The sequence below is a fragment of the Nematostella vectensis genome, chromosome 8 (genome assembly GCF_932526225.1).
Source record: "Nematostella vectensis chromosome 8, jaNemVect1.1, whole genome shotgun sequence".
NCBI classification, from domain to species: domain Eukaryota; kingdom Metazoa; phylum Cnidaria; class Anthozoa; order Actiniaria; family Edwardsiidae; genus Nematostella; species Nematostella vectensis.
This window is the reverse complement of record NC_064041.1, coordinates 16,526,499-16,554,452: the sequence shown is the minus strand read 5'-3', so window position 1 is coordinate 16,554,452 and position 27,954 is coordinate 16,526,499. Positions and strand designations below refer to the sequence as shown.

The 27,954-nt window shown below is 40.6% G+C and overlaps 2 protein-coding genes across 2 annotated transcripts in view; both read right to left on the bottom strand.

Moving 5' to 3' along the window:
- Positions 1-4,700: 4,700 nt before the first annotated feature.
- LOC125570141 lies at positions 4,701-10,005 on the bottom strand. Its single transcript, XM_048731274.1, has 3 exons — positions 9,938-10,005; positions 8,265-9,014; positions 4,701-5,400 (listed from the first exon to the last, which is right to left on the bottom strand). The coding sequence occupies exons 2-3, from the start codon at positions 8,734-8,736 to the stop codon at positions 4,934-4,936; spliced, it is 939 nt and encodes a 312-aa protein (XP_048587231.1). The 5' UTR covers positions 8,737-9,014; positions 9,938-10,005; the 3' UTR covers positions 4,701-4,933.
- An 82-nt stretch (positions 10,006-10,087) lies between these two features.
- Positions 10,088-27,954, bottom strand: part of LOC5507951 (choline transporter-like protein 4) — a 43,175-nt gene continuing 25,308 nt past the window's right edge. The window contains exons 18-27 of the mRNA XM_048731273.1: positions 26,604-26,733; positions 19,974-20,020; positions 18,749-18,843; positions 17,913-17,955; positions 17,747-17,816; positions 13,272-13,345; positions 12,440-12,510; positions 11,950-12,014; positions 11,541-11,625; positions 10,088-10,893 (exon numbers count right to left, since the gene is read on the bottom strand). Coding sequence (XP_048587230.1) covers positions 10,778-10,893; positions 11,541-11,625; positions 11,950-12,014; positions 12,440-12,510; positions 13,272-13,345; positions 17,747-17,816; positions 17,913-17,955; positions 18,749-18,843; positions 19,974-20,020; positions 26,604-26,733 — 796 coding nt within the window. The 3' untranslated portion in view covers positions 10,088-10,777. The remainder of the gene's footprint in view (positions 10,894-11,540; positions 11,626-11,949; positions 12,015-12,439; positions 12,511-13,271; positions 13,346-17,746; positions 17,817-17,912; positions 17,956-18,748; positions 18,844-19,973; positions 20,021-26,603; positions 26,734-27,954) is intronic.

Below are 27,954 nucleotides of genomic sequence, written 5' to 3'. Positions count from 1 at the left end.
AGTTAGCCGTTCAGGAGGCCAAAGGGGAGACTGAGTCTTGCGGTCGCACCAGGAGTGTGGCTGATGCCGAGCGATCTGGTGATAAACACGGCCGGTGGGCCGGTGTGCATCCTAGGGTGCAACACGTGACTGACCCTGGGATCGATCGCGTGCCGTCCCGGCGGCGAAGCAAGGCTTCCGCCCCTGCGAAAGTGCACGCAGAGGGCGGGGCCCCTGCCCCCTCTCCACGTACGCACGCTGCGCATAGCATGACTGCCGCCGGAACGGCAAGCGCACCCTGACCGGGCGAAAAAAGTGACCACACCGCCCTCAAGGCGGGGTTGTCGGCACTCGCGGTGGCCGTGGCGTATTACTTGTTCCGATGACTGCTTTGCATTCGACGAACCAAGAACGCGACTACGTCTAGAATGAGCAGCCACGCATTTTCGCCAAGGAATTTCACCGCTTCTCCTGCAGCCTTAAACACGAAGTTCGCGATGCTGCCTACTAGCCCAGGGAGAAGCTCGCCTAGCTTTTCCCGATGGCCTTAAGCCCGTTACCGACCCCTCTGGCCACGGAGGAGAGCGACTTGCCGAGCGACGTCACAATGGCCGCGATCGTCGTCGCTACGGCCAATCCGATAGCGGTGACGGTAAAGCCGTACTTTGTGAAGATGGCTTTGATGCGCTCTCTTAGCGGCTTTTGGTTCTCGAGCTCTCGGTTTTCGCGTTCTAGTTCGTCAATCTCGGACAGCCTCTCCTCGCTGCGCTCACGGGCCTCTTGGCGGTGACTCTCTGACGTGTTAGGGTCGTCGATGGTCTCCCTGTCTGCGGCTGCCACCCCTTGCAGCTCTTGGACTTGTTCCGTGTTTTCCTGGATGACCGCGTCTATCTCTGCCACGGACCCCATCGCCAGCTTGAAGCCTTTCAGCTTTGCAACGCCCCGTCGAACGCTCCCGTCCTCGTTGAACAGCTGTTGTGGTTCAGTCCAACCCCCTTTGCCGAGGTTACGAACCCGTATTAGCGTCTTCCCCCTCTGTTCTGACTAGAACCGTATCAGATTCTCGTTAAGGTCTGGGTATTTCTCCCTGAAGGACTGGAGACCGAGTCTTGTCGCTGCACCCTCTGTGGTGAACGAGGTTTCAGCGGTAGTTTGCGTTGCGCTTCGCGTAGCCATGCTATGCGCAGTATGCAAACGCGATGACGTGCTCGTCATCGTCGGGGTCGAACGGGATAAGGAGCGTCGTCTCGTCGTCCCCCGCTCCGCGATCGGCGGACGCACCCGGCAAGGTATCGTCAATGTCAACGTCAACATCACCCATGATGCGTGCGCATAACTCGTGCTATGCTATATTAGACATGTCTAACAGTCCGCACCATAGCCACGCGGCTTCGTACTTTATGTATACATACGTATACGATATATAATATACGTAATATACGTAATGTCAGTCAGCGATAAACTTGACCCCCAACGAACACCCAGAACTCCTCTGGGGTTGAAAGCCGAGAGAACTGTTCACCGGGTCACTCTCAACCCGTCGACGGCCTCCCCAGGCGAGACGCTATATGTGGCGGTCCCAAAGCAATCGGAAGGCGTCACGCTCGTGCCTGGCTCCTTGAGGGCCGGTCTCGATTTCTCCATCTCAGGCCATGCAAATAATACCGTCGTGAACAACGTCGGCCGAAATCTCGTGAGCCGCCTGAAAATCACGTTTGCAGGAGAAACGCTCCAGGACACCAACCGCTACGACGTCTTCAAGACGTATGAGGAGCTTTACCTATCCAAGGTCGAGAGAGAGGACCGCCTGGAGCAGGGCATACAGTCAGAAAACATGCGCAAGCTTCGCTCCAAGGCTGGCGATAAAGCGACTAGTAACGCCAAGGAGAACGCTCTAAACGCCGCCCACGGGGCGAGGTACACCATCCCGATAGACCATTCTCTGCTGACGGACCACGGCGTACTGTACTCAAGGGCGCTCTCCGAGGCGCTGCTCTTCAAGATCACGTTCGCAACGGTTGACCAGGTAGTAGTCGGAAGCGATGCTACCAAATTATCCTATGACGTCAAAAATCTAGAGCTGGAATACGAAAGCCTGAGGGACGACAACCTCGCCCGGTCTGCAGCCGCCGCCTACCAAAACGGCACAACGTTCTTCTACGAGCAAGTGAACCTTCACAAGACCTTCGTGATTAGCAAAGGGACGGACAGCATAATCAACGAGAGTGTCAACCTGCCGCGAAGGTCTATGAGTGGTCTGTTGCTCCTCTTTGTGGAGCCATACACGGCAGGGGCTCGCGACTCTGAGAAGTTCGTGTACCCCGACATCAAGAGCGTTCGCGTTACAATCGACGGCATGCCAAACAAGGTCTTCAGCCAGGGGCTGCGCCCCACGGATTTCTGGAGGGAGGCGAAAAGGCGGTTTGTCCGCCCCTCCCCGGGGGGGCACAGCGGAACGCCTGCCGCCCCGGCGGTCGGCCCCGAGTCGTTCTATAGCGATAACAAGTTTGCTCTGTGGATCGACCTTCGAACGACGGACGACAGTGCTATCCATGGGGGTGGTCTCCGATTGGTCAACACCCGCGACGGTGTGCACCTCGAGATAAAACGCACGGCGAGCTGCGCGGGTACCGTAAACTGTCACGTGTTTGTGGTGGCCGACGCCCAAATGAACCTTATGAACGGACAGCTAGAGTCCATACAATACTGAGCACAGACGCCGAAACGTGTTTCTGCGCGAAGCGCTGCGGCAGCGCGGTATGGACCCGAAAAACATCCCATTTAACGCTTTCATCGTGGGCCCGACGTCTTGGGGGAAGACCCAATTCGTAGTGGACCGGCTGCGCGGCCCTTTCCGGGGCAAGTTTGACTACATCGTACTCATGTGCCCTACCTTTGTCTACAACAAAACGTACGACGGCTTAAGCGAGGGCGACAATCGTCTGTTTGTCATCGCACCTGAGGCGGGTCAGATCGACATACTGCTGAGGTTTGTCTCCGCTCTCTTCGAAGGCACTAATACGCTAATCATACTCGACGACTGTGCGGCCTCGAAAGACGTAAAGAGGCGCTCTGACCAGCTCGTCAACTTGGCGTTCAGCGCGCGCCACGTGGGTATTAGCGTGTGGGTGATCACGCAGCAGCTCACCAGCATCACGTGAGAACATCGCGGCCTTGGTGGTCTTCTATACCCCGAGCAAGGCGGACATGAAAGCTATCCTGCATGACTACGGCGCGGAGCTCTCAGAAGAGAAGATGAAAGAGTACATGAAGGCCCTCAAGACGAAAAAGTTCTCGAAGTTAGAGTTTTGCTTGCGTCACCCTTATACCATCGCCCTAGTTGAAGGGTAAGCGCAGTAAACCACCGCCCACGTATACGCATCGATCACACCGCCCTCAAGGCACGTGAAACGTACACACGTGTTGCACCCTAGGGTACATGATGAGCGACGAATACTTTGAGAGTCTTCTTGAGGAGTAAATCAACCAAGCTCATTTTGTAAGAGGTAAAATGTATACCAGGCATGTATCTTTCGTATCCTGGCTGAGGTAGACTAACCTGCCACAACACTTTTTTAGATGAGTATTATTGAAAAAGACTCCAAAACGCTATCTCAAACCATATCATTTCAATTAAAAATGCACTCCTTTACATTGGCAACTGCTCTAAAACGGAACACTTTTCCAGGGCCGTAGCGAAAAGTCAAAGGCAAAAGACAAATCAATTCAAGCGCTATCGCTAGACTCGAAAGACCTCGCTGTGAATTGTTGGAGACTTCAGTGCATATCGACTTGGGTCAGAGTTAACTAAAGTGAAGAGTTTTTTTTACATTTTTGCGCAAAACTACGCAAGAGTGAGAGGGTTGAGCACTAAGAAAAACAAAAGAAAAAAAAGAATTGAAAAAAAAATCGAACCCGGCCTGAAGAACAAAACGGAAACCACACATTCGGACTACCCAATCGGTATGGCAGCACAAGGCTTTCACGGAAGGTTGTAAAAGACTCATACGTCCCAAGCACCGATATTTCCGGCGAATATGCTGTACAACAGTCTTGCAAGGTATCCCAAACCGCGCATTAATGGGGAGGACAATAACCAGGATCCCAGGCCTGTAATACGGTTACGCCACGCACAGCTTGCCGAGATTGAGGATGAAAAATAATAGAGGTATATTTGGGCGTCTTGGGTCCCTTGGGGACTCGCCATGCGCACGGGCAAATGTCTTTTATTGTGTACATGACATCAAATTAGCGAAGAAAAAAGACGTCTTGGGAACCGTTGTTTTGGTATCATGTGAAAAGCATCAAATTAATAGAAATAAATAAATTACGATTTGGCGATTCTGTTTTTCATAATGAAGCTTATTAGCCTATTCACTGGCCTAAATATCCATAAAAAATAAAAAAATGCAATTAAAGACGTAAGGGGAAAGAATATTGACATATTCATATAAAATATTGACAAAATCCGCAATACTGTCTACGCTGACTAAGTAAAGCTGTATTTCACGTTAAAGGGGCAGCGTCATGGTTTTGTTTTATTTTTAGATTTTATTATCATCATTATTATTATTATAATTTTGCGAGAAAAATTCAGCTAAAATAGCCAGGGGTCAATTCAATATAATTGTTTTTTATGTGTGAGTGTGTATTTTTTTTACTGAAAAGGCGATAAAATTGTAAATTCAATATTGGGAACGGCTTTTTTTTACATCCAAGATGCTCAAACATATAGTGAGTCAAACATAGGTGGACCTTTTTCAGCCTTTAACAATGAGTTGTCTACTTCATTCTTGGCTGCAAGTTTTTTTTTCTGAAAAGAGTCTATGGATGTTATGATCGGACTACTCACAACATCTCCCTTTTAAGCTAAGCTATGATATTAAGTGAAAGTATCAAAACATAACAAAAAAATTCTAACATGGAGTATGTGTATATGTAAAATAGGACTGGGCTATGTGCCCATGACATAGTCATTGTGCCAAGGGGGTGCTGATCTGATGCGAGTTGATCTGCGTGGCGCTGGGTTGACTTCAGTGGTTTCATTCTCTAAGTCTATAATGTCTTCTAAAACATTATCTTGTACATACAGTGGTGGTTCGTTAGATTTGCTGAGTGTGCGCCTGTTTCTGCGGTATTCTCTCCCAGCTTGATCAGTTATCACATACGACCTGGGTGTGTCATGGGTTCTGGTTATTCTAGCAGGGGTGTATGTTTTCTGACCTGGCTTCTGAAACCTTACCGTGTCACCCTTTTTCAATGGGGGGAGGGCTTTTGATCCTTTGTCATAATACTCCTTAGTTTTCAACTGGCGATCCAGCAACTGCGAGCGTATATCATTATAAACACGTGGCACTAGAGCATTAGGGTGACCTGGCAACTTGGTGCGCACTTGGCGACCCATAATCATCTGGTTGGGTGAGTAAGGTAAAGTGAGTAAAGTTACTCACAGGTGTGATGCGGCATACCATCAACCCTTCATTCAAGTTACTACCCTTGCCTAGAATACTCTTCACTATTCCCACTGCTTTCTCTGCAAGTCCATTGGACTGACTATACAATGGACTGGTATGTATGGTTTTAAAAACATATTGATTGGCATACTCATTCATTTCCACAGAGTTGACTGGATTATTATCTGCTGTGATAGTCTCAGGGTACCCATGTCTGGAAAAGATTTCCATCAGGGCCTTCGTAACACCCCCCATTGAGTGCCTCAATGTATTTTGAATAGTAATCAATTACCACTAGATAGGGCTTTCCTTCATATTCAGCGATGTCAGCTGCAATATGTTGCCATGGCAACAGTGGAATTTCTCTCGGTTGCATGGGCTCTTTTTGCTGTTTCTTCTGCAAACTCAAGCATTTTTCACACTTGGAGATTAAATTGGAAATGTCAGCACTCAGACCAGGCCAGTAAACTACTGCCCGTGCCCTAGCCTTACTCTTTTCAATTCCAAAATGGCCATTGTGAACTTGCTCTAGGATATTAGATCTCCAAGACACTGGAATTACCAGTCTGTAATTACTAGACCGTCTAATAAGTGTAAATCGTGGCGCACATTCCAAAATGGTCTTACTTGTGTTGGAACATTTTGCCTGTTTTGGGGCCACCCTTCCCTGATGTACTTACTTAACAACTGCATGTCCTGGTCCTCCTTAGTAATCTCCCGCAGCTGTAACAGTTTCACGTCTGTGATGGGCAGGTACTTGATGATGCAATGGACCATGTGCTCCATCTCGTCTCGTGATTCCCCGTCATAAGCCCTCGACAAGGTGTCTGCAATGTACAAATATTCCCCAGGCACATAGCGGACCCTTACGTGATATTTTTGAAGCCGCAACCTCATCCTCTGCAGCCGCGGAGGTTTTCTCCAAATTGATTCTAGAGGCTTGTGGTCTGACATTACTTCAATGTCTGCCCCATACGTGTACATGTTGAACCTTTCACACCCAAAAACAATGGCTAGCATCTCCTTCTCTATTTGTGCATAATTTTCTTCAGCACTTGTCATTGCCCTAGAGGCATAAGCCACAGGCTGACCATTCTGTAAGAGACAGGCACCTAGCCCACTCTTTGAGGCATCCACCTGTAGGGTGGTAGGTAGGTTGATGTCGTAAAACCGCAGCACCGGTTTGCTAGTAAGTACTGACTTTAACTTAGTTAATGCTGCATCATGTTCAGGGTACCAAACCCAAGCTACTTCTTTCTTTAGCAGGGTTCTTAGTGGGGCAGTTAGTTCAGCCATATTGGCAACATACTTTGACAAGTAGTTGATCATCCCCAGCAGCCTCTGCAAATCTTTCTTGCATTTTGGGGTAGGCATGTTAAAAATAGCTGAAACCTTGGATGGATCTGGAGTGAAACCCTTTTCACTAACAACTTCCCCCATGTAACTCACCTTGTCCAGGCGATACTGTATCTTCTCCTTATTGAATCTGATGTTCCTGTCTCTGGCTCTCTCCAGTACCTTGCGCAATGCTTTGTCATGTTCTGTCTCTGTTTTTCCTGAAACAATTATATCATCATAGACAGGAAGCACACCCTTAATGTCACCAAAGTGTTCCTCAACCATTTTTTGTGCTACCTCGCTAGCACAAGAAATGCCAAATGGCATTCTCCGGAGCGAAACCTGCCAATTTGGGTGTTAAATGTGCATAGTAGTGATGCTGCATCAGTAAGTTTATTATGGCAATAGCAGGTAGACATATCTATAACAGTGAAAACCTTGCACCCATTCAACGTACTTGATATTTTCTCAATTGAAGGGGGCTTATAATCCTCTCTTACTATTGCCTCGTTGAGGTCAGGGGGGTCTAAGCAGAAGCCTCATGGATTTGTCTTTTTTTTCTACGATTACTAGGTTGCTAACCCAGTCCACAGGCTCATTGACTTTGGCTATTACACCCTTTTTTTCCAAATCATGGATTGTTGATTTCAGCTGATCAACTAATCGCAATGGGACATTACGCTGAGGTTGAATTGTGGGTCTAGCACCCTCTTTTAAGTTAATGTCATACTCACCATCAACACACCCCAGTCCTGTGAAAACATCTTCAAACTGATCAAGGAGGTTGTGTAGCTGTTCCACAGTATTAATGCACTAGTGGCACTTCCACTCACAGCAATCAAACCTAACTTAAGGCAAGATTCTAGTCCCAGAATGGGCTTTACATCATGATCTACAATATAATATTTTGTTAACACAGGGTTCCCTCGGTCTTGTACATAAGTGTTTACATAACATTTGCCTACAGTTTTTAGGGGGTTGCCCCCAAATGATCTACGATTAGTGTTTGTAGGTTCTATCTTACAGTTGGATAGCTCTTTCACTGCAGTTTTAGGGAGTACATTACACTCAGCTCCTGTGTCCAACTTGTAAAACATGGGCTGGCTTCCAACAATAAGGCGCTGCTCTAGGTACTTCTTTCTTGGACTGGCTATTTCCTCAATATACAGACTTTCGATTTCTTTGTACGTCTCCTGGTAGTCGTCATCTTGTTTTGCAGGCGTCGAAATCTGTTTTGAACAGCAGCGTGCATAGTGATGCTTAGCTTTGCATCGAAGGCAAATGGCGTTGTAAGCTGGACAGTTTCCCCTGTCATGTTGCAGCCCACAAAATCGGCCAACAAAAAAGTCAGCCCACAAAAACGGCTCGGTCTAGCACGCGCTTGAACTGAATCGACGTTGCTAGTTTCTTGGTGATCTTCAGGCTTCGTGATCAGCCTCTATTGTTCGATGGCTTGTTCGGAGGCACGGCAAAGATTGATCGTTTTGGTGAGTTTTAATTCGGGTTCCCGTAAAAGACGTTCTCTTAATACAGGGCTGTTTGTTCCTACAACTATCTGGTCTCGTATCAGCGAGTCCTCAATTTCTCCAAATTCACAAAGTGTGGCCTTGTGGCGAAGTTCTGTCAAAAAGACATCGAATGGTCGATCGTCTTTTGTGGTGGTTTGAAAAATGTAACTTTCGTAGGTCACATTGGTTCTTGGCATGCAGTATTCCTTTAAAACTTTCAGCGTGCCCTTCACCTTTCTATCTGCCAGACTTTTTGGGACATTTGGTAGCGTTTTCAGTACTCTGCGAGCCTTTAATCCTAGTACACTATACAGCGTCGCCACTTGAACTTTCTCCTCTTTCGCTGTGAGACCGCTCGAAATCTTGTACAGCTCCCAACTCTCCTGCCACTCGCGCCACGTCTCCGCTAAATTTCTGCTATCTATATCAAGTTCTGAAGGCGGCTTGATTTTCTCCATTGCCCTGGACTTCCTTTATAACACTCCTGGTACCATGTTATGATCGGACTACTCACAACAATGGATGCTACTGGCAATTCTGTGTAAACTTCCCTTTACAAAATGCACCCCTTCAAATAGAACATTAAAGATTACTTGTTTACTCCCTTAAACTCTGTGCTTGGAGCTCAAAGAAGAAGTGTACCTTGTGTGGTGGTGTAGTGTGCTGGGAGCTCAAAGATGAAGTTTACCTTGTGTGGTGGTGGTGTAGTGTGCTGGGAGCACGAGATGAAGTGTACCTTGTGTGGTGGTGTAGTGTGCTGGGAGCACGAGATGAAAGTTGCCTTGTGTGGTGTTGTAGTGTGCTGGGAGCACGAGATGAAGTGTACCTTGTGTGGTGGTGTAGTTTGCTGGGAGCTCACAGATGAAGTGTATCATGTGTGGTGGTGTAGTGTGCTGGGAGCTCAAAGATGAAGTTTACCTTGTGTGGTGGTGTAGTGTCGAGTAGTGTGCTAGGAGCACGAGATGAAGTTTACCTTGTGTGGTGTTGTAGTGTGCTGGGAGCACGAGATGAAAGTTACCTTGTGTGGTGGTGTAGTGTGCTGGGAGCACGAGATGAAGTTTACCTTTTGTGGTGGTGTAGTGTGCTGGGAGAACGAGATGAAAGTTACCTTGTGTGGTGGTGTAATGTGCTGGGAGCACAAAGATGAAGTTTACCTTGTGTGGTGGTGTAATGTGCTGGGAGCACAAAGATGAAGTGTACCTTGTGTGGTGGTGTGGTGTGCTGGGAGCACGAGATGAAAGTTACCTTGTGTGGTGGTGTAATGTGCTGGGAGCACAAAGATGAAGTTTACCTTGTGTGGTGGTGTAATGTGCTGGGAGCACAAAGATGAAGTGTACCTTGTGTGGTGTTGTAGTGTGCTGGGAGCACGAGATGAAAGTTACCTTGTGTGGTGTTGTAGTGTGCTGGGAGCACGAGATGAAGTGTGTACCTTGTGTGGTGGTGTAGTGTGCTGAGAGCTCAAAGATGAAGTTTACCTTGTGTGGTGGTGTAGTGTGCTGGGAGCACGAGATGAAGTGTACCTTGTGTGGTGTTGTAGTGTGCTGGGAGGACGAGATAAAGTGTACCTTTTGTGGTGGTGTAGTGTGCTGGGAGCTCAAAGATGAAGTTTACCTTGTGTGGTGGTGGTGTAGTGTGCTGGGAGCACGAGATGAAGTGTACCTTGTGTGGTGGTGTAGTGTGTTAGTATATAGGACCGCCACACGCACAGAGGATTAGTGAATGAGCAATATGCTAATGAGAAGGTTAACTTCACACTAATACGTCCAATAGTAAGTTCAAACGCTCGAAGATCAAACGGAAATCCCCTCGTTTCTGTAAGATTGGCTATCTTTATTATCTCTTGTGCTATGACAAATACATGATAACAGGTATATATATTATAAGCATATTTCGTCTGTTCTTTATCCATAAAATTCATAAAATGACAAAAATATCAAACACTGAAGCATGCTTGTAAAAATACTCTACAACTAATTGACAGTACGAAATTTACTACGCGTAGGTAGATACTGCATGTAAACACACTGTTGGGGCATGGCGAACTATATCAAGTGTGCAGTGGATAGGGCGGTACAATAAACCTATCCTCTAGACTTGTGAGGATACAACACGCGTACATCTATAAATATTATTACGACTGAGTAAAACATCGAATTTATATTTCCCTAACCAAAAAGGCATTCCAAAGAAACTTCTCTTTCAAATTGTACAAAAATAAAAACCTTTGCTAATCACCACTGCGTTTCCCTGACAAGCTGTAAGCTAGCCCTAGTACTCCTCCTCATCAATGTTGTTCTTGCCCATATCTCACCCCCACCCCTCCCTTGCCAAGTAGCTAGCTAGTCCTAGTCCTCCTCCTTATCACTGTTATTCTTGTCCATATCTCACCCCCACCCCTCCCTTGCCAAGTAGCTAGCTAGCCCTAGTCCTCCTCCTCATCACTGTTCTTCTTGCCCATATCTCATCCCAACCCCTCCCTTGCCAAGTAGCTAGCTAGCCCTAGTCCTCCTCCTCGTCACTGTTCTTTTTGTTCTTCTTGCCCATGATCTTCTTCAGACGCTTGGACATGTAATACGGTTTTGTGTCCGAGCCGTCATTTCTCTCCAGGTCTTCCACTAGTAAGAGCAGAAAAAGCACTGTGAGAAGGATCGTCACACGTAACTCATCGGCACGACCGTCACGCAACAAGCAGTTATCGTCACGATAATATCGCTGTCGTGCAAGCACCGGTGTTACAAGCGATATTTCCAAGCCATACGCCTTATTTTCGGTGTAACAAGCGATATTTCCCAGCCATACGCCTTATTTTTGGTGTTACAAGCGATATTTCCCAGCCATACGCCTTATTTTCCGGGATGGTTTCACGACACTTCTTTATGACCACAAATGGGAGAAAACCGACAGAAATATCATCCCCGAAGGGGGTGGGGCACAGGGGGATCTTGCCCCCCCCCCCCCCCACACAATATTTCCAAAATGTGTATAGTAAGTATATGTAGTTGCGTGCCTGCAGCCCCAATAGTTTCCTAATGTATCTGCATCATGTAACCCATCTCACCCCCCCACACAATATTTCCAAAATGTGTATAGTAAGTATATGTAGTTGCGTGCCTGCAGCCCCAATAGTTTCCTAATGTATCTGCATCATGTGACCCATCTCACCCCCCCTCCCCTAATATGGCGAGACGTGCTGCATTTCTGCACTTAAGTGTCATTAAGAGCCGTCACGCAAATCAAAGCGAGCCAGTGTGAGTATTCTTACAGAAGCAGAGGAAGACTGTGTCGATGGCCATGTTGTAGACGTTGAAGAAGGCGGAGGCAATCACATATGAGCCAATGACGATTATCTGGGGAAAGCGGATCAGTCATTATTATCATATTACCATGACCATAACCATAAACATGATCACCATAACCATCTCCATTATTATAACCATTACAACCACTATCTTTAACATAAATATAATCAACATTATTACCATAACCATTATCATCACCATAACCATCATCATCACCATAACCATCATCATTATCATAACCATAAACACTACAATCACTATAATCAACATTGATATCATAACCATTATCACCATCATCATCACCATAACCATCATCACCATCGCCATTGTCATAAACAGACACATGACAACAGCAATCAAGACAGTACTCACAAAGACGGGCGCGAGGTAGTAGTTGAGATTCTTCTGTCTCTCAAACCAGTAGAACGCCCCGACCCCTAAAACAACGAGACAAAGGGAAAATCGAGTTGCCTTCTCAGGCCGCTGTCAATAAGAGCCATGAATGACACATGAGCATAACAGTGCTGCAGTAACGTCCGAATAATGGAAAGGACCCCATCATGTTTACAAAAATACCATTTGAAAGACCTTATTTGGTGGAACTAGATAATAGAGTCATTGGGGATGGGAAAGGCAAATGCCCCCAATGCCTCTTCCCTGCTCCAGGCCTGCATATATAAGGGGTTGAAAAAATTCATCTTTAAGCAAGTATGTTTGAAGCTGTAAAAACTTCAGAACCAGCAAATACAATCTATAGAAGTCATACAAAGTATTTTTTAATTCTTAAAAGAAATAAAAAATGTATCATCCATAGCACATCAAGTGACGGGAAACCAGATGAATGTCGCTCAAGGACACGTACCGACACCAAGAGTGATTGATAGTTGTCCGATAAAGAGCAAGAAGTCGGTGACTTTGTCGATTACCACAACTCTGTCAAACATTATGAAAATAATTAAAATACTTATAATGATATATTTTAATAATCATACCAGGGTTCAAAATAATTTTATTAAATCCGCTAGATTTTGCCGGCTTTGTGGATTTTGGTCGGAATAAAAAAGCCTGCATACTAAAAATATGATAAGGGGATAAAGAAAAAAAGAGCCAGTAAAGACCAGAAAACAGCCGGCTATCCCCGGAAACCGGCCACTATTTTAAACCCTGCATATACCACATATATTAATTTAATGTTACTAATCACAGACTACAAGTTTTTATGTCGACCAATCACATACAACATTTTTTTAATTTAGACCAATCACAGACCACAATCTTTTTTTTTATTTCGACCAATCACAGACCACAATTTTTTTTATTTTGACCAATCACAGACCACAATTTTTCATTTCGACCAATCACAGACCACAATTTTTTTTATTTTGACCAATCACAGACCCCAATTTTTCATTTCAACCAATCACAGACCACAATTTTTTTATTTCGACCAATCACAGACCACAATTTTTTATTTCGACCAATCACAGACCACAATTTTTTATGTCGACCAATCACAGACCACAATGTTTTTTATTTTGACCAATCACAGACCACAATGTTTTTTATTTTGACCAGTCACAGACCACAATTTTTTTTATTTCGACCAATCACAGACCACAATTTTTTATTTCGACCAATCACAGACCACAATTTTTATTATTATTTTTTATTCAACCAGTCAGGTTTAATCTCACCTGAGTATGTTCCTCATTAACAGGAAAAAAGCGTTCTTGGCAGAGACGCAGAAGTTTTTGCCATAAACAGCGATCTACGGCAGATAATAATAATATAAAAATTATAGAAAAAGAGATCTACAACAAACAATAATAATACCGACAGTAGACTAGGGCAAATAATAATACCGACAGTATAGACTACGGCAAATAATAATACCGACAGTATAGACTACGGCAAATAATAATACCGACAGTAGACTACGGCAAATAATAATACCGACAGTATAGACTACGGCAAATAATAATACCAACAGTATAGACTACGGCAAATAATAATACCGACAGTATAGACTACGGCAAATAATAATTCCGACAGTATAGACTACGGCAAATAATCATAATACGGTTAACTACGGCAGATAATCATAATACGGTTAACTACGGCAAATAATCATAATACGGTTAACTACGGCAGATAATAATAATAATAATAATAATAATAATAATAATAATAATAATAATCATAATCATAATCATAATCATAATCATAATCATAATCATAATCATAATCATAATCATAATCATAATCATAATCATAATCATAATAAAGAAAGTAATGAACTGCTATTATAATGCAAACAGTAAACTACGGCAAATAATCATAATTGAGACAGTGAACGAAAATAACCTCACCCCCTCCGATATTGTATTCAAGAAGACCCCCCTCCGATATTGTATTCAAGAAGACCCCCCCTACGATATTGTATTCAAGAAGACCCCCCCTACGATATTGTATTCAAGAAGATCCCCCTACGATATTGTATTCAAGAAGACCCCCCATTCGATATTGTATTCAAGAAGACCCCCCTCCGATATTGTATTCAAGAAGACCCCCCATTCGATATTGTATTCAAGAAGACCCCCCCTACGATATTGTATTCAAGAAGACCCCCCTACGATATTGTATTCAAGAAGACCCCCCTACGATATTGTATTCTAGGAGACCCCCCATTCGATATTGTATTCAAGAAGACCCCCCATTCGATATTGTATTCAAGAAGACCCCCCCTACGATATTGTATTCTAGGAGACCCCCCCTACGATATTGTATTCAAGAAGACCCCCCTACGATATTGTATTCAAGAAGACCCCCCCTACGATATTGTATTCAAGAAGACCCCCCCTACGATATTGTATTCTAGGAGACCCCCCATTCGATATTGTATTCAAGAAGACCCCCCTACGATATTGTATTCTAGGAGACCCCCCATTCGATATTGTATTCAAGAAGACCCCCCATTCGATATTGTATTCAAGAAGACCCCCCCTACGATATTGTATTCTAGGAGACCCCCCCTACGATATTGTATTCAAGAAGACCCCCCCTACGATATTGTATTCAAGAAGACCCCCCCTACGATATTGTATTCAAGAAGACCCCCCTACGATATTGTATTCTAGGAGACCCCCCATTCGATATTGTATTCAAGAAGAGCCCCCTACGTTATTGTATTCTAGGAGACCCCCCATTCGATATTGTATTCAAGAAGACCCCCCTACGATATTGTATTCTAGGAGACCCCCCATTCGATATTGTATTCAAGAAGACCCCCCTCCGATATTGTATTCAAGAAGACCCCCCCTACGATATTGTATTCAAGAAGACCCCCCATTCGATATTGTATTCAAGAAGACCCCCCATTCGATATTGTATTCAAGAAGACCCCCTTACGATATTGTATTCAAGAAGACCCCCCCTACGATATTGTATTCTAGGAGACCCCCCATTCGATATTGTATTCAAGAAGACCCCCCATTCGATATTGTTTTCAAGAAGACCCCCCCTACGATATTGTATTCAAGAAGACCCCCCATTCGATATTGTATTCTAGGAGACCCCCCATTCGATATTGTATTCAAGAAGACCCCCCTACGATATTGTATTCAAGAAGACCCCCCTACGATATTGTATTCTAGGAGACCCCCCATTCGATATTGTATTCAAGAAGACCCCCATTCGATATTGTATTCTAGGAGACCCCCCTACGATATTGTATTCTAGGAGACCCCCCATTCGATATTGTATTCTAGGAGACCCCCCTACGATATTGTATTCTAGGAGACCCCCCATTCGATATTGTATTCTAGGAGACCCCCCTACGATATTGTATTCTAGGAGACCCCCCATTCGATATTGTATTCAAGAAGACCCCCCCTACGATATTGTATTCAAGAAGACCCCCCTACGATATTGTATTCTAGGAGACCCCCCATTCGATATTGTATTCAAGAAGACCCCCCTACGATATTGTATTCTAGGAGACCCCCCATTCGATATTGTATTCTAGGAGACCCCCTACGATATTGTATTCAAGAAGACCCCCCTACGATATTGTATTCTAGGAGACCCCCCATTCGATATTGTATTCAAGAAGACCCCCCTACGATATTGTATTCTAGGAGACCCCCCATTCGATATTGTATTCAAGAAGACCCCCCTACGATATTGTATTCTAGGAGACCCCCCATTCGATATTGTATTCAAGAAGACCCCCCTACGATATTGTATTCAAGAAGACCCCCCTACGATATTGTATTCTAGGAGACCCCCCATTCGATATTGTATTCAAGAAGACCCCCCTACGATATTGTATTCTAGGAGACCCCCCATTCGATATTGTATTCAAGAAGACCCCCCTACGATATTGTATTCTAGGAGACCCCCCATTCGATATTGTATTCAAGAAGACCCCCCATTCGATATTGTATTCAAGAAGACCCCCCTACGATATTGTATTCTAGGAGACCCCCCATTCGATATTGTATTCAAGAAGACCCCCCTACGATATTGTATTCTAGGAGACCCCCCATTCGATATTGTATTCAAGAAGACCCCCCTACGATATTGTATTCTAGGAGACCCCCCATTCGATATTGTATTCAAGAAGACCCCCCATTCGATATTGTATTCAAGAAGACCCCCCTACGATATTGTATTCTAGGAGACCCCCCATTCGATATTGATTTCAAGAAGACCCCCCTACGATATTGTATTCTAGGAGACCCCCCATTCGATATTGTATTCAAGAAGACCCCCCTACGATATTGTATTCTAGGAGACCCCCCATCCGATATTGTATTCAAGAAGACCCCCCTACGATATTGTATTCAAGAAGACCCCCCTACGATATTGTATTCTAGGAGACCCCCCATTCGATATTGTATTCAAGAAGTCCCCCCTACGATATTGTATTCTAGGAGACCCCCCATTCGATATTGTATTCTAGGAGACCCCCCATTCGATATTGTATTCTAGGAGACCCCCCATTCGATATTGTATTCAAGAAGACCCCCCTACGATATTGTATTCTAGGAGACCCCCCATTCGATATTGTATTCTAGGAGACCCCCTACGATATTGTATTCAAGAAGACCCCCCTACGATATTGTATTCTAGGAGACCCCCCATTCGATATTGTATTCAAGAAGACCCCCCTACGATATTGTATTCTAGGAGACCCCCCATTCGATATTGTATTCAAGAAGACCCCCCTACGATATTGTATTCTAGGAGACCCCCCATTCGATATTGTATTCAAGAAGACCCCCCTACGATATTGTATTCAAGAAGACCCCCCTACGATATTGTATTCTAGGAGACCCCCCATTCGATATTGTATTCAAGAAGACCCCCCTACGATATTGTATTCTAGGAGACCCCCCATTCGATATTGTATTCAAGAAGACCCCCCTACGATATTGTATTCTAGGAGACCCCCCATTCGATATTGTATTCAAGAAGACCCCCCTACGATATTGTATTCAAGAAGACCCCCCTACGATATTGTATTCTAGGAGACCCCCCATTCGATATTGTATTCAAGAAGACCCCCCTACGGTATTGTATTCAAGAAGACCCCCCTACGATATTGTATTCTAGGAGACCCCCCATTCGATATTGTATTCAAGAAGTCCCCCCTCCGATATTGTATTCTAGGAGACCCCCCATTCGATATTGTATTCAAGAAGACCCCCCTACGATATTGTATTCTAGGAGACCCCCCATTCGATATTGTATTCAAGAAGTCCCCCCTCCGATATTGTATTTGAGGAGACCCTCCTCCGATATTGGTCATTTTTACCTACTTCCTGGTGAAATATGTTTACAGTAAAAACCACGAAATTCTCTTGCTAGTCTGGAAATTCGCACTGTAAATTCAGGGATTGAATTTAGGAAGTAACCTGCGGTAACCTCAAATGCTTGGTAAGTAAAAACTACCCCGGCTCATCAAGTTTGCCAAGAACTGCGTTATTATACTTTTAAATCAGTTTTCAACCTCTGAAATCATGCTTATAATCTTATATCTATATTACTTGTTAGTACTTTACCCTGTGACTCATGCTCAGCTCGATGAACTCAGATAAGATTGAAAAATAAAACTTTTCTTAAAATCCTTATTACTATAAGTACTTCCCCTGTGTCCCTCGCTCACCTCGATGTATGCATTCTTGTTCAAAAACTTGAGAAATTTCTCCAGACACCAGAAACAGCACTTGAGGCACCTGGAAAAGACATGACACGTTTAACAATCAAAGAGGTCCATTTGGGTCCATCACTCTTTTTACGTGAGGCAATGGATACACTGATTCTAGACTTACTTCATCAGATACTTGGCTATTTCACTCTGCTGTCCAGGCTGACCTGTAAAGTTGACCAAATTATAAGCATCCCAGCACCACCATAGCCACATTGTCTTCATCATAACTATCTCTAATAACATCTTATTATCAATTGTCCTAACATAAGTAATAATCATCATTATTGTAAAATAGTGCTTCCATCATCATTACTAATATCACCACCACCATCATCATCACCACCATCATCAACACCATCATCACCACCACCATCATCATCATCACCACCATCATCACCACCATCATCACCACCATCATCACCACAAACATCACCACAAACATCACCACCACCATCACCACCACCACCACCATCACCACCACCATCACCATCACCACCACCATCACCATCACCATCACCATCACCATCACCATCACCATCACCATCACCATCACCATCACCATCACCATCACCATCACCATCACCATCACCATCACCATCACCATCACCATCATCATCACCATTATCATCATCATCATCATCATCATCATCATCATCATCATCATCATCATCATCACCACCAACATCATCATCATCACCATCATCACCATCACCACTATCACCATCATCATCAATATCACTACGAAAATCAAAATAACCGAATGTCACTACTACCATCAACATAATCTCCACCACCATCATCATCACCACCATCATCACCTTTATTATAACCATATTAATATCAACGTCATTGATGGGATGAGTACAAAAAAACTAGATGAAAAGATAGATGGCAGATGATTGATTTGATAACCCTTCTAATGACTACCATAATATATAACCGTCTCTTATTTCTTACCTCTGAGCTTATGGTCCAGATACTCTAGGGCGGCGCGGATGAGTTGAACGATAGCGATGATGAGAGAGCCGAAAGCTAGCGACCCCGTGTGATACCTAAATAACAATGAACCGATACTTATAAAACCACAATGAACTGATTCTCATAAAAAAACACGAAAACTCAAAATCAGAAAGCAGAACGCTAGCGATTTAGCGTGATACCTAATAAACAATAAACCGATACTTATAAAAACCATAATGAACCGATACTTATAAAAACCACAATGAACCGATATTTATAAAAACCACAATGAACCGATACTTATAAAAACCACAATGAACCGATACTTATAAAAACCACAATGAACCGATACTTATAAAAACCACAATGAACCGATACTTATAAAAACCACAATGAACCGATACTTATAAAAACCACAATGAACCGATACTTCTAAAAACCATAATGAACCGATACTTATAAAAACCACAATGAACCGATACTTATAAAAACCACAATGAACCGATACTTATAAAAACCATAATGAACCGATACTTATAAAAACCACAATGAACCGATACTTATAAAAAACACAATAAACCGATACTTATAAAAACCACAATGAACCGATACTTATAAAAACCACAATGAACCGATACTTATAAAAACCACAGTGAACCGATACTTATAAAAACCAGTGAACCGATACTTATAAAAACCCTAGCGATTTAGTGTGATATAAGGACAAGAAATCATGGGCGACCCAATGTGTTAGCATCTGGGGCCGCTCACATCTGCTTAAACGGGTTTGATTCCTGGTCGAGACATAGATAGTATCTTTATGTTTTTCGGTCCTGAATTTGACTTGACTTGAACACATGTGCGCTTTGACCAATCGAATGACCATCTTTGGATGTGTGGTTGCTTTTATACCCAACAGTGCACTCTACATTTCGAAAGCCTGGGGAGGGATATAGTGGGTAAAATAGAGAAACAATGAAATGCAAATGAAGCATTATATCATGTCACTTATTATCTAATTTATCCTAAATTATCCTTCAAATCGATTTTTATTCCCTCGCTGGCTTTAGAAATTTAGAGTTTCTTAAAGTCTACTCACACGTCCAAAGAGGGTCATCCAGAGGTTTTACGGTAATACTATTAGTATGAACAACCACGATAACTCAAAACAAAGACTTTACTGTAAAAAATTGTTTGTAGGGTGTTTGTTAAGACCACTGACCTTAAAGTGCGGTAGAATGACGCAGCAACTGGAAATGTGGGTATGTCCTGTCAGATAATAAGATCAAGTATTATAAGACGCATTAAAATATTAAAACAGTAAATTATAACGAATGTTATACACAAGTAGAACAAGATGCATTAAAACATAAAAGAGTAAACTATAACGAATGTTATACACAAGTAGAACAAGATGTATTAAAATACTAAAACAGTAAACTATAACGAATATTATACACAAGTAGAACAAGATGTATTAAAACATAAAACAGTAAACTGTAACGAATGTTATACACAAGTAGAACAAGATGTATTAAAACATAAAAGAGTAAACTATAACGCATGTTATACACAAGTAGAACAAGATGTATTAAAACATAAAAGAGTAAACTATAACGAATGTTATACACAAGTAGAACAAGATGTATTAAAACATAAAAAAGTAAACTATAACTCATGTTATACACAAGTAGAACAAGATGTATTAAAACATAAAAGAGTAAACTATAACGAATGTTATACACAAGTAGAACAAGATGTATTAAAACATAAAAGAGTAAATTATAACGAATGTTATACACAAGTAGAACAAGATGTATTAAAACATAAAAGAGTAAACTATAACGAATGCTATACACAAGTAGAACAAGATGCATTAAAACATAAAAGAGTAAACTATAACGAATGTTATACACAAGTAGAACAAGATGTATTAAAACATAAAAGAGTAAACTATAACGCATGTTATACACAAGTAGAACAAGATGTATTAAAACATAAAAGAGTAAACTATAACGAATGTTATACACAAGTAGAACAAGATGCATTAAAACATAAAACAGTAAATTATAACGCATGTTATACACAAGTAGAACAAGATGCATTAAAACATAAAAGAGTAAACTATAACGAATGTTATACACAAGTAGAACAAGATGTATTAAAACATAAAAGAGTAAACTATAACGAATGTTATACGCAAGTAGAACAAGATGCATTAAAACATAAAAGAGTAAACTATAACAAATGTTATACACAAGTAGAACAAGATGTATTAAAACATAAAAGAGTAAATTATAACGAATGTTATACACAAGTAGAACAAGATGCATTAAAACATAAAAGAGTAAACTATAACGAATGTTATACACAAGTAGAACAAGATGTATTAAAATACTAAAACAGTAAACTATAACGAATATTATACACAAGTAGAACAAGATGTATTAAAACATAAAACAGTAAACTGTAACGAATGTTATACACAAGTAGAACAAGATGTATTAAAACATAAAAGAGTAAACTATAACGAATGTTATACACAAGTAGAACAAGATGCATTAAAACATATAACAGTAAACTATAACGAATGTTATACACAAGTAGAACAAGATGTATTAAAACATAAAAGAGTAAATTATAACGAATGTTATACACAAGTAGAACAAGATGTATTAAAACATAAAAGAGTAAACTGTAACGAATGTTATACACAAGTAGAACAAGATGTATTAAAACATAAAAGAGTAAATTATAACGAATGTTATACACAAGTAGAACAAGATGTATTAAAACATAAAAGAGTAAACTATAACGAATGTTATACACAAGTAGAACAAGATGTATTAAAACATAAAACAGTAAATTATAACGCATGTTATACACAAGTAGAACAAGATGCATTAAAACATAAAAGAGTAAACTATAACGAATGTTATACACAAGTAGAACAAGATGTATTAAAACATAAAAGAGTAAACTATAACGAATGTTATACGCAAGTAGAACAAGATGCATTAAAACATGAAAGAGTAAACTATAACAAATGTTATACACAAGTAGAACAAGATGTATTAAAACATAAAAGAGTAAATTATAACGAATGTTATACACAAGTAGAACAAGATGCATTAAAACATAAAAGAGTAAACTATAACGAATGTTATACACAAGTAGAACAAGATGTATTAAAATACTAAAACAGTAAACTATAACGAATATTATACACAAGTAGAACAAGATGTATTAAAACATAAAACAGTAAACTGTAACGAATGTTATACACAAGTAGAACAAGATGTATTAAAACATAAAAGAGTAAACTATAACGCATGTTATACACAAGTAGAACAAGATGTATTAAAACATAAAAGAGTAAACTATAACGAATGTTATACACAAGTAGAACAAGATGTATTAAAACATAAAAAAGTAAACTATAACTCATGTTATACACAAGTAGAACAAGATGTATTAAAACATAAAAGAGTAAACTATAACGAATGTTATACACAAGTAGAACAAGATGTATTAAAACATAAAAGAGTAAATTATAACGAATGTTATACACAAGTAGAACAAGATGTATTAAAACATAAAAGAGTAAACTATAACGAATGCTATACACAAGTAGAACAAGATGCATTAAAACATAAAAGAGTAAACTATAACGAATGTTATACACAAGTAGAACAAGATGTATTAAAACATAAAAGAGTAAACTATAACGCATGTTATACACAAGTAGAACAAGATGTATTAAAACATAAAAGAGTAAACTATAACGAATGTTATACACAAGTAGAACAAGATGCATTAAAACATAAAACAGTAAATTATAACGCATGTTATACACAAGTAGAACAAGATGCATTAAAACATAAAAGAGTAAACTATAACGAATGTTATACACAAGTAGAACAAGATGTATTAAAACATAAAAGAGTAAACTATAACGAATGTTATACGCAAGTAGAACAAGATGCATTAAAATACTAAAACAGTAAACTATAACGAATGTTATACACAAGTAGAACAAGATGTATTAAAACATAAAAGAGTAAACTATAACGCATGTTATACACAAGTAGAACAAGATGTATTAAAATACTAAAACAGTAAACTATAACGCATGTTATACACAAGTAGAACAAGATGCATTAAAACATAAAAGAGTAAACTATAACGCATGTTATACACAAGTAGAACAAGATGTATTAAAACATAAAAGAGTAAGCTATAACGAATGTTATACACAAGTAGAACAAGATGTATTAAAACATAAAAGAGTAAACTATAACGAATGTTATACACAAGTAGAACAAGATGTATTAAAACATAAAAGAGTAAACTGTAACGAATGTTATACACAAGTAGAACAAGATGTATTAAAACATAAAACAGTAAACTATAACGAATGTTATACACAAGTAGAACAAGATGTATTAAAACATAAAAGAGTAAACTATAACGAATGTTATACACAAGTAGAACAAGATGTATTAAAACATAAAAGAGTAAACTATAACGCATGTTATACACAAGTAGAACAAGATGTATTAAAACATAAAAGAGTAAACTATAACGAATGTTATACACAAGTAGAACAAGATGCATTAAAACATAAAACAGTAAACTGTAACGAATGTTATAAAACAAGTAGAACAAGATGTATTAAAACATAAAAGAGTAAATTATAACGAATGTTATACACAAGTAGAACAAGATGTATTAAAACATAAAAGAGTAAACTATTACGAATGTTATACACAAGTAGAACAAGATGCATTAAAACATAAAAGAGTAAATTATAACGAATGTTATACACAAGTAGAACAAGATGTATTAAAACATAAAACAGTAAACTGTAACGCATGTTATACACAAGTAGAACAAGATGCATTAAAACATAAAACAGTAAACTATAACGCATGTTATACACAAGTAGAACAAGATGTATTAAAACATAAAACAGTAAACTATAACGAATGTTATACACAAGTAGAACAAGATGTATTAAAACATAAAAGAGTAAACTATAACGAATGTTATACACAAGTAGAACAAGATGTATTAAAACATAAAAGAGTAAACTATAACGAATGTTATACACAAGTAGAACAAGATGTATTAAAACATAAAACAGTAAATTATAACGAATGTTATACACAAGTAGAACAAGATGCATTAAAACATAAAAGAGTAAACTATAACGAATGTTATACACAAGTAGAACAAGATGTATTAAAACATAAAACAGTAAACTATAACGAATATTATACACAAGTAGAACAAGATGCATTAAAACATAAAAGAGTAAACTATAACGCATGTTATACACAAGTAGAACAAGATGTATTAAAACATAAAAGAGTAAACTATAACGAATGTTATACACAAGTATAACAAGATGTATTAAAACATAAAAGAGTAAACTGTAACGAATGTTATACACAAGTAGAACAAGATGTATTAAAACATAAAAGAGTAAACTATAACAAATGTTATACACAAGTAGAACAAGATGCATTAAAACATAAAAGAGTAAACTATAACGAATGTTATACACAAGTAGAACAAGATGTATTAAAACATAAAACAGTAAACTATAACTCATGTTATACACAAGTAGAACAAGATGTATTAAAACATAAAAGAGTAAATTATAACGCATGTTATGCAAAAGTATTATAAGATGCATTAAAATATGGAAACTTTAGTCAATCAGTGATAACAATAATGGATAATACTGGATTGGACAATGATGGACAATAATGGATTTGGGGCTGCAAATTTTTTGGGCGTCCGGTCAGGAGGGGGTCACGATTTTTGGGCTTGGATTTGAGGGGCGGGGGGGGGGGGATGGTTCAAATTTTTTTAGCCCAGGGTTTTGCAAAATTGCCTGCCCACCCCCAGTACGAAATATACCCTACTATAGTTTTGTTTTTTATTGTCTTGTCATTACAGGCATATCTGAATCAGGGCATATGGAAGGAGCCAGCTTTGAAGTACATTCATTTTGAGAATCTTACACCAGACCTAAGGGACCTCCAATTGGCATCTAAGGCCAGTCCAGAAGTACAGAAGTACAGACTTGGTTGGGAGAGATGGTGTTGTCGGCTCAGTGGATATAGTGATGCCCGCCAAGCCGGTCCATGTTGTGGGCTCGGCTCAGTGGATATAGTGATGCCCGCCAAGCCGATCCATGTTGTGGGCTCGGCTTAGTTGATATAGTGATGCCCGCCAAGCCAATCCATGTTGTGGGCTCGGCACAGTGGATATAGTGATGCCCGCCAAGCCGATCCATGTTGCCTTATATATCACGCATCTTACACAGAAATCTGCACAGGTGTTTCCGCAGCAGAGACAGAGGTATATAGCATAAGATAGGCCAACATATTGGCCGGTAGATTTCTACGGACAACCTTTTGTCACACTAAGGTGTAAAAAGGAAGCTAGCTAGACCAGTTCAATATCTAAAGAAACGTTTTCAGTTGATTAGGTCAAGAGAATAGCTGATTCTTTTATACAGAGCCACAAGTTTAGCTCAACATCAGATTTTCATTTGCTGCTTTAGTCGGTTATTCTGCTTTTTTTTTGGCCCAGTGAGCTATCTTGCTATCCTTTCGATATCCCAATTCAGATGGCTATCAATGTTCCTAGACGCAAAAACGACCAGTACAGAGAAGGTCGCAAATCAGGGTTTGCAAGGACAGAGAAGGTCGCAAATCAGAGTTTGCAAGGACAGAGTAGGTCGCAAATCAGGGTTTGCAAGGACAGAGAAGGTCGCAAATCAGGGTTTGCAAGGACAGAGAAGGTCGCAAATCAGGGTTTGCAAGGATAGAGAAGGTCGCAAATCAGGGTTTGCAAGGACAGAGAAGGTCGCAAATCAGGGTTTGCAAGGACAGAGAAGGTCGCAAATCAGGGTTTGCAAGGACAGAGAAGGTCGCAAATCAGGGTTTGCAAGGACAGGCAATTTCTGTTGTGCTGTCGCTATAACTGAGCGCTTACTTAATCGCTTGACAGATAGTTCTTCATCAGACGTGACAGTTACGAGGAGAATCGTGAGTACCAAGAACGGTGAATACTTCCACGAGTCATTAGGTATTTCGTATTCTAAAAGGGTTAGAAAGAAGTATCTCAAAGATGTCATCAGTGATACTTCAAACTACGGCCTTCATAGCATCAAGTCCGGCGCAGCTTCAAAACCTCTATGTAAAGTGGCAAACAGTGACTTATTAAATTCCCACGCTGTTTAGTGTCATCTGCGTCAAAATCTTAAGAAATGAAGTTTAAAGAGCGCATAGAATTTGCCAAATCCATTGCATGGTCAGCATTATTTTTTCTCCTGTCGGGTGATCTGAAGTTATAACTCGGCCCGATGCAGGTCTACTAAGAATTTTTCATATATAGTTTTTCAGCGGTTTTCCTGGCCTGCCTGACACACCGGTTAGTTTTTTTTTTTTTCATGGATTACTAACATTGTATGACATTTCCATTTATATTTGTATTTATACTATTATCAATATCAACATGTGTAGAATGTGTATGTTATCCTACAAACGAACAAATACACAATTCTCCAAGCGAAATTGTGTTTATTGTCTATATTTCGGTGTTAGAACAGAATATTACATTTTTGATGAATGGGAGATCACATTTTGCGATCACATGACATGTATTGAGCCAATGGGAGATCACAGTAGCAATCACATGACACGTCTTGAGCCAATGGGAAATCATATTCGCGATCACATGAAATTAACGAGCCAATGGTATATCACATTCGCGATCACATGACATGTATTGAGCCAATGGGTGACCATGGTTTAGTGAGATGTTGTGTACTTACGTTTTTCTTGTCAAAGGCCCAGTAGTAGGAGGCGAAGGCGCCTGCAAGAACACACTGGCCAAGGGCGATGATGAAGTTCATGATCCAAAACCATCCGAACAAGTGGTACACTTGCATGCGGAACACGTGACTAGAAAGAGAGGGGTTAACGACAGGTAAGGACAGACTTAACTCATGAACATTATTAGGGAATACAAACATTAGATTAGGGCACGCATGATAAGGGAATACAAACATTAGATTAGGGCACGCATGATAAGGGAATATAAACATTAGATTAGGGCACACATGATAAGGGAATATGAACATTAGATTGGGGCACACATGATAAGGGAATATCAACATTAGATTGGGGCACACATGATAAGGGAATATCAACATTAGATTGGGGCACACATGATAAGGGAATATCAACATTAGATTGGGGCACACATGATAAGGGAATATCAACATTAGATTGGGGCACACATGATAAGGGAATATCAACATTAGATTGGGGCACACATGATAAGGGAATATCAACATTAGATTGGGGCACACATGATAAGGGAATATCAACATTAGATTGGGGCACACATGATAAGGGAATATAAACATTAGATTGGGGCACACATGATAAGGGAATATCAACATTAGATTGGGACACGCATGATAAGGGAATATCAACATTAGATTGGGGCACACATGATAAGGGAATATGAACATTAGATTAGGGCACACATGATAAGGGAATATAAACATTAGATTGGGACACGCATGATCAGGGAATATAAACATTAGATTGGGGCACACATGATAAGGGAATATAAACATTAGATTGGGGCACACATGATAAGGGAATATCAACATTAGATTGGGGCACACATGATAAGGGAATATGAACATTAGATTGGGGCACACATGATAAGGGAATATCAACATTAGATTGGGGCACACATGATAAGGGAATATCAACATTAGATTGGGGCACACATGATCAGGGAATATCAACATTAGATTGGGGCACACATGATAAGGGAATATGAACATTAGATTGGGGCACACATGATAAGGGAATATCAACATTAGATTGGGGCACACATGATAAGGGAATATCAACATTAGATTGGGGCACACATGATAAGGGAATATCAACATTAGATTGGGGCACACATGATAAGGGAATATGAACATTAGATTGGGGCACACATGATAAGGGAATATCAACATTAGATTGGGGCACACATGATAAGGGAATATAAACATTAGATTGGGGCACACATGATAAGGGAATATAAACATTAGATTGGGGCACACATGATAAGGGAATATCAACATTAGATTGGGGCACACATGATAAGGGAATATGAAC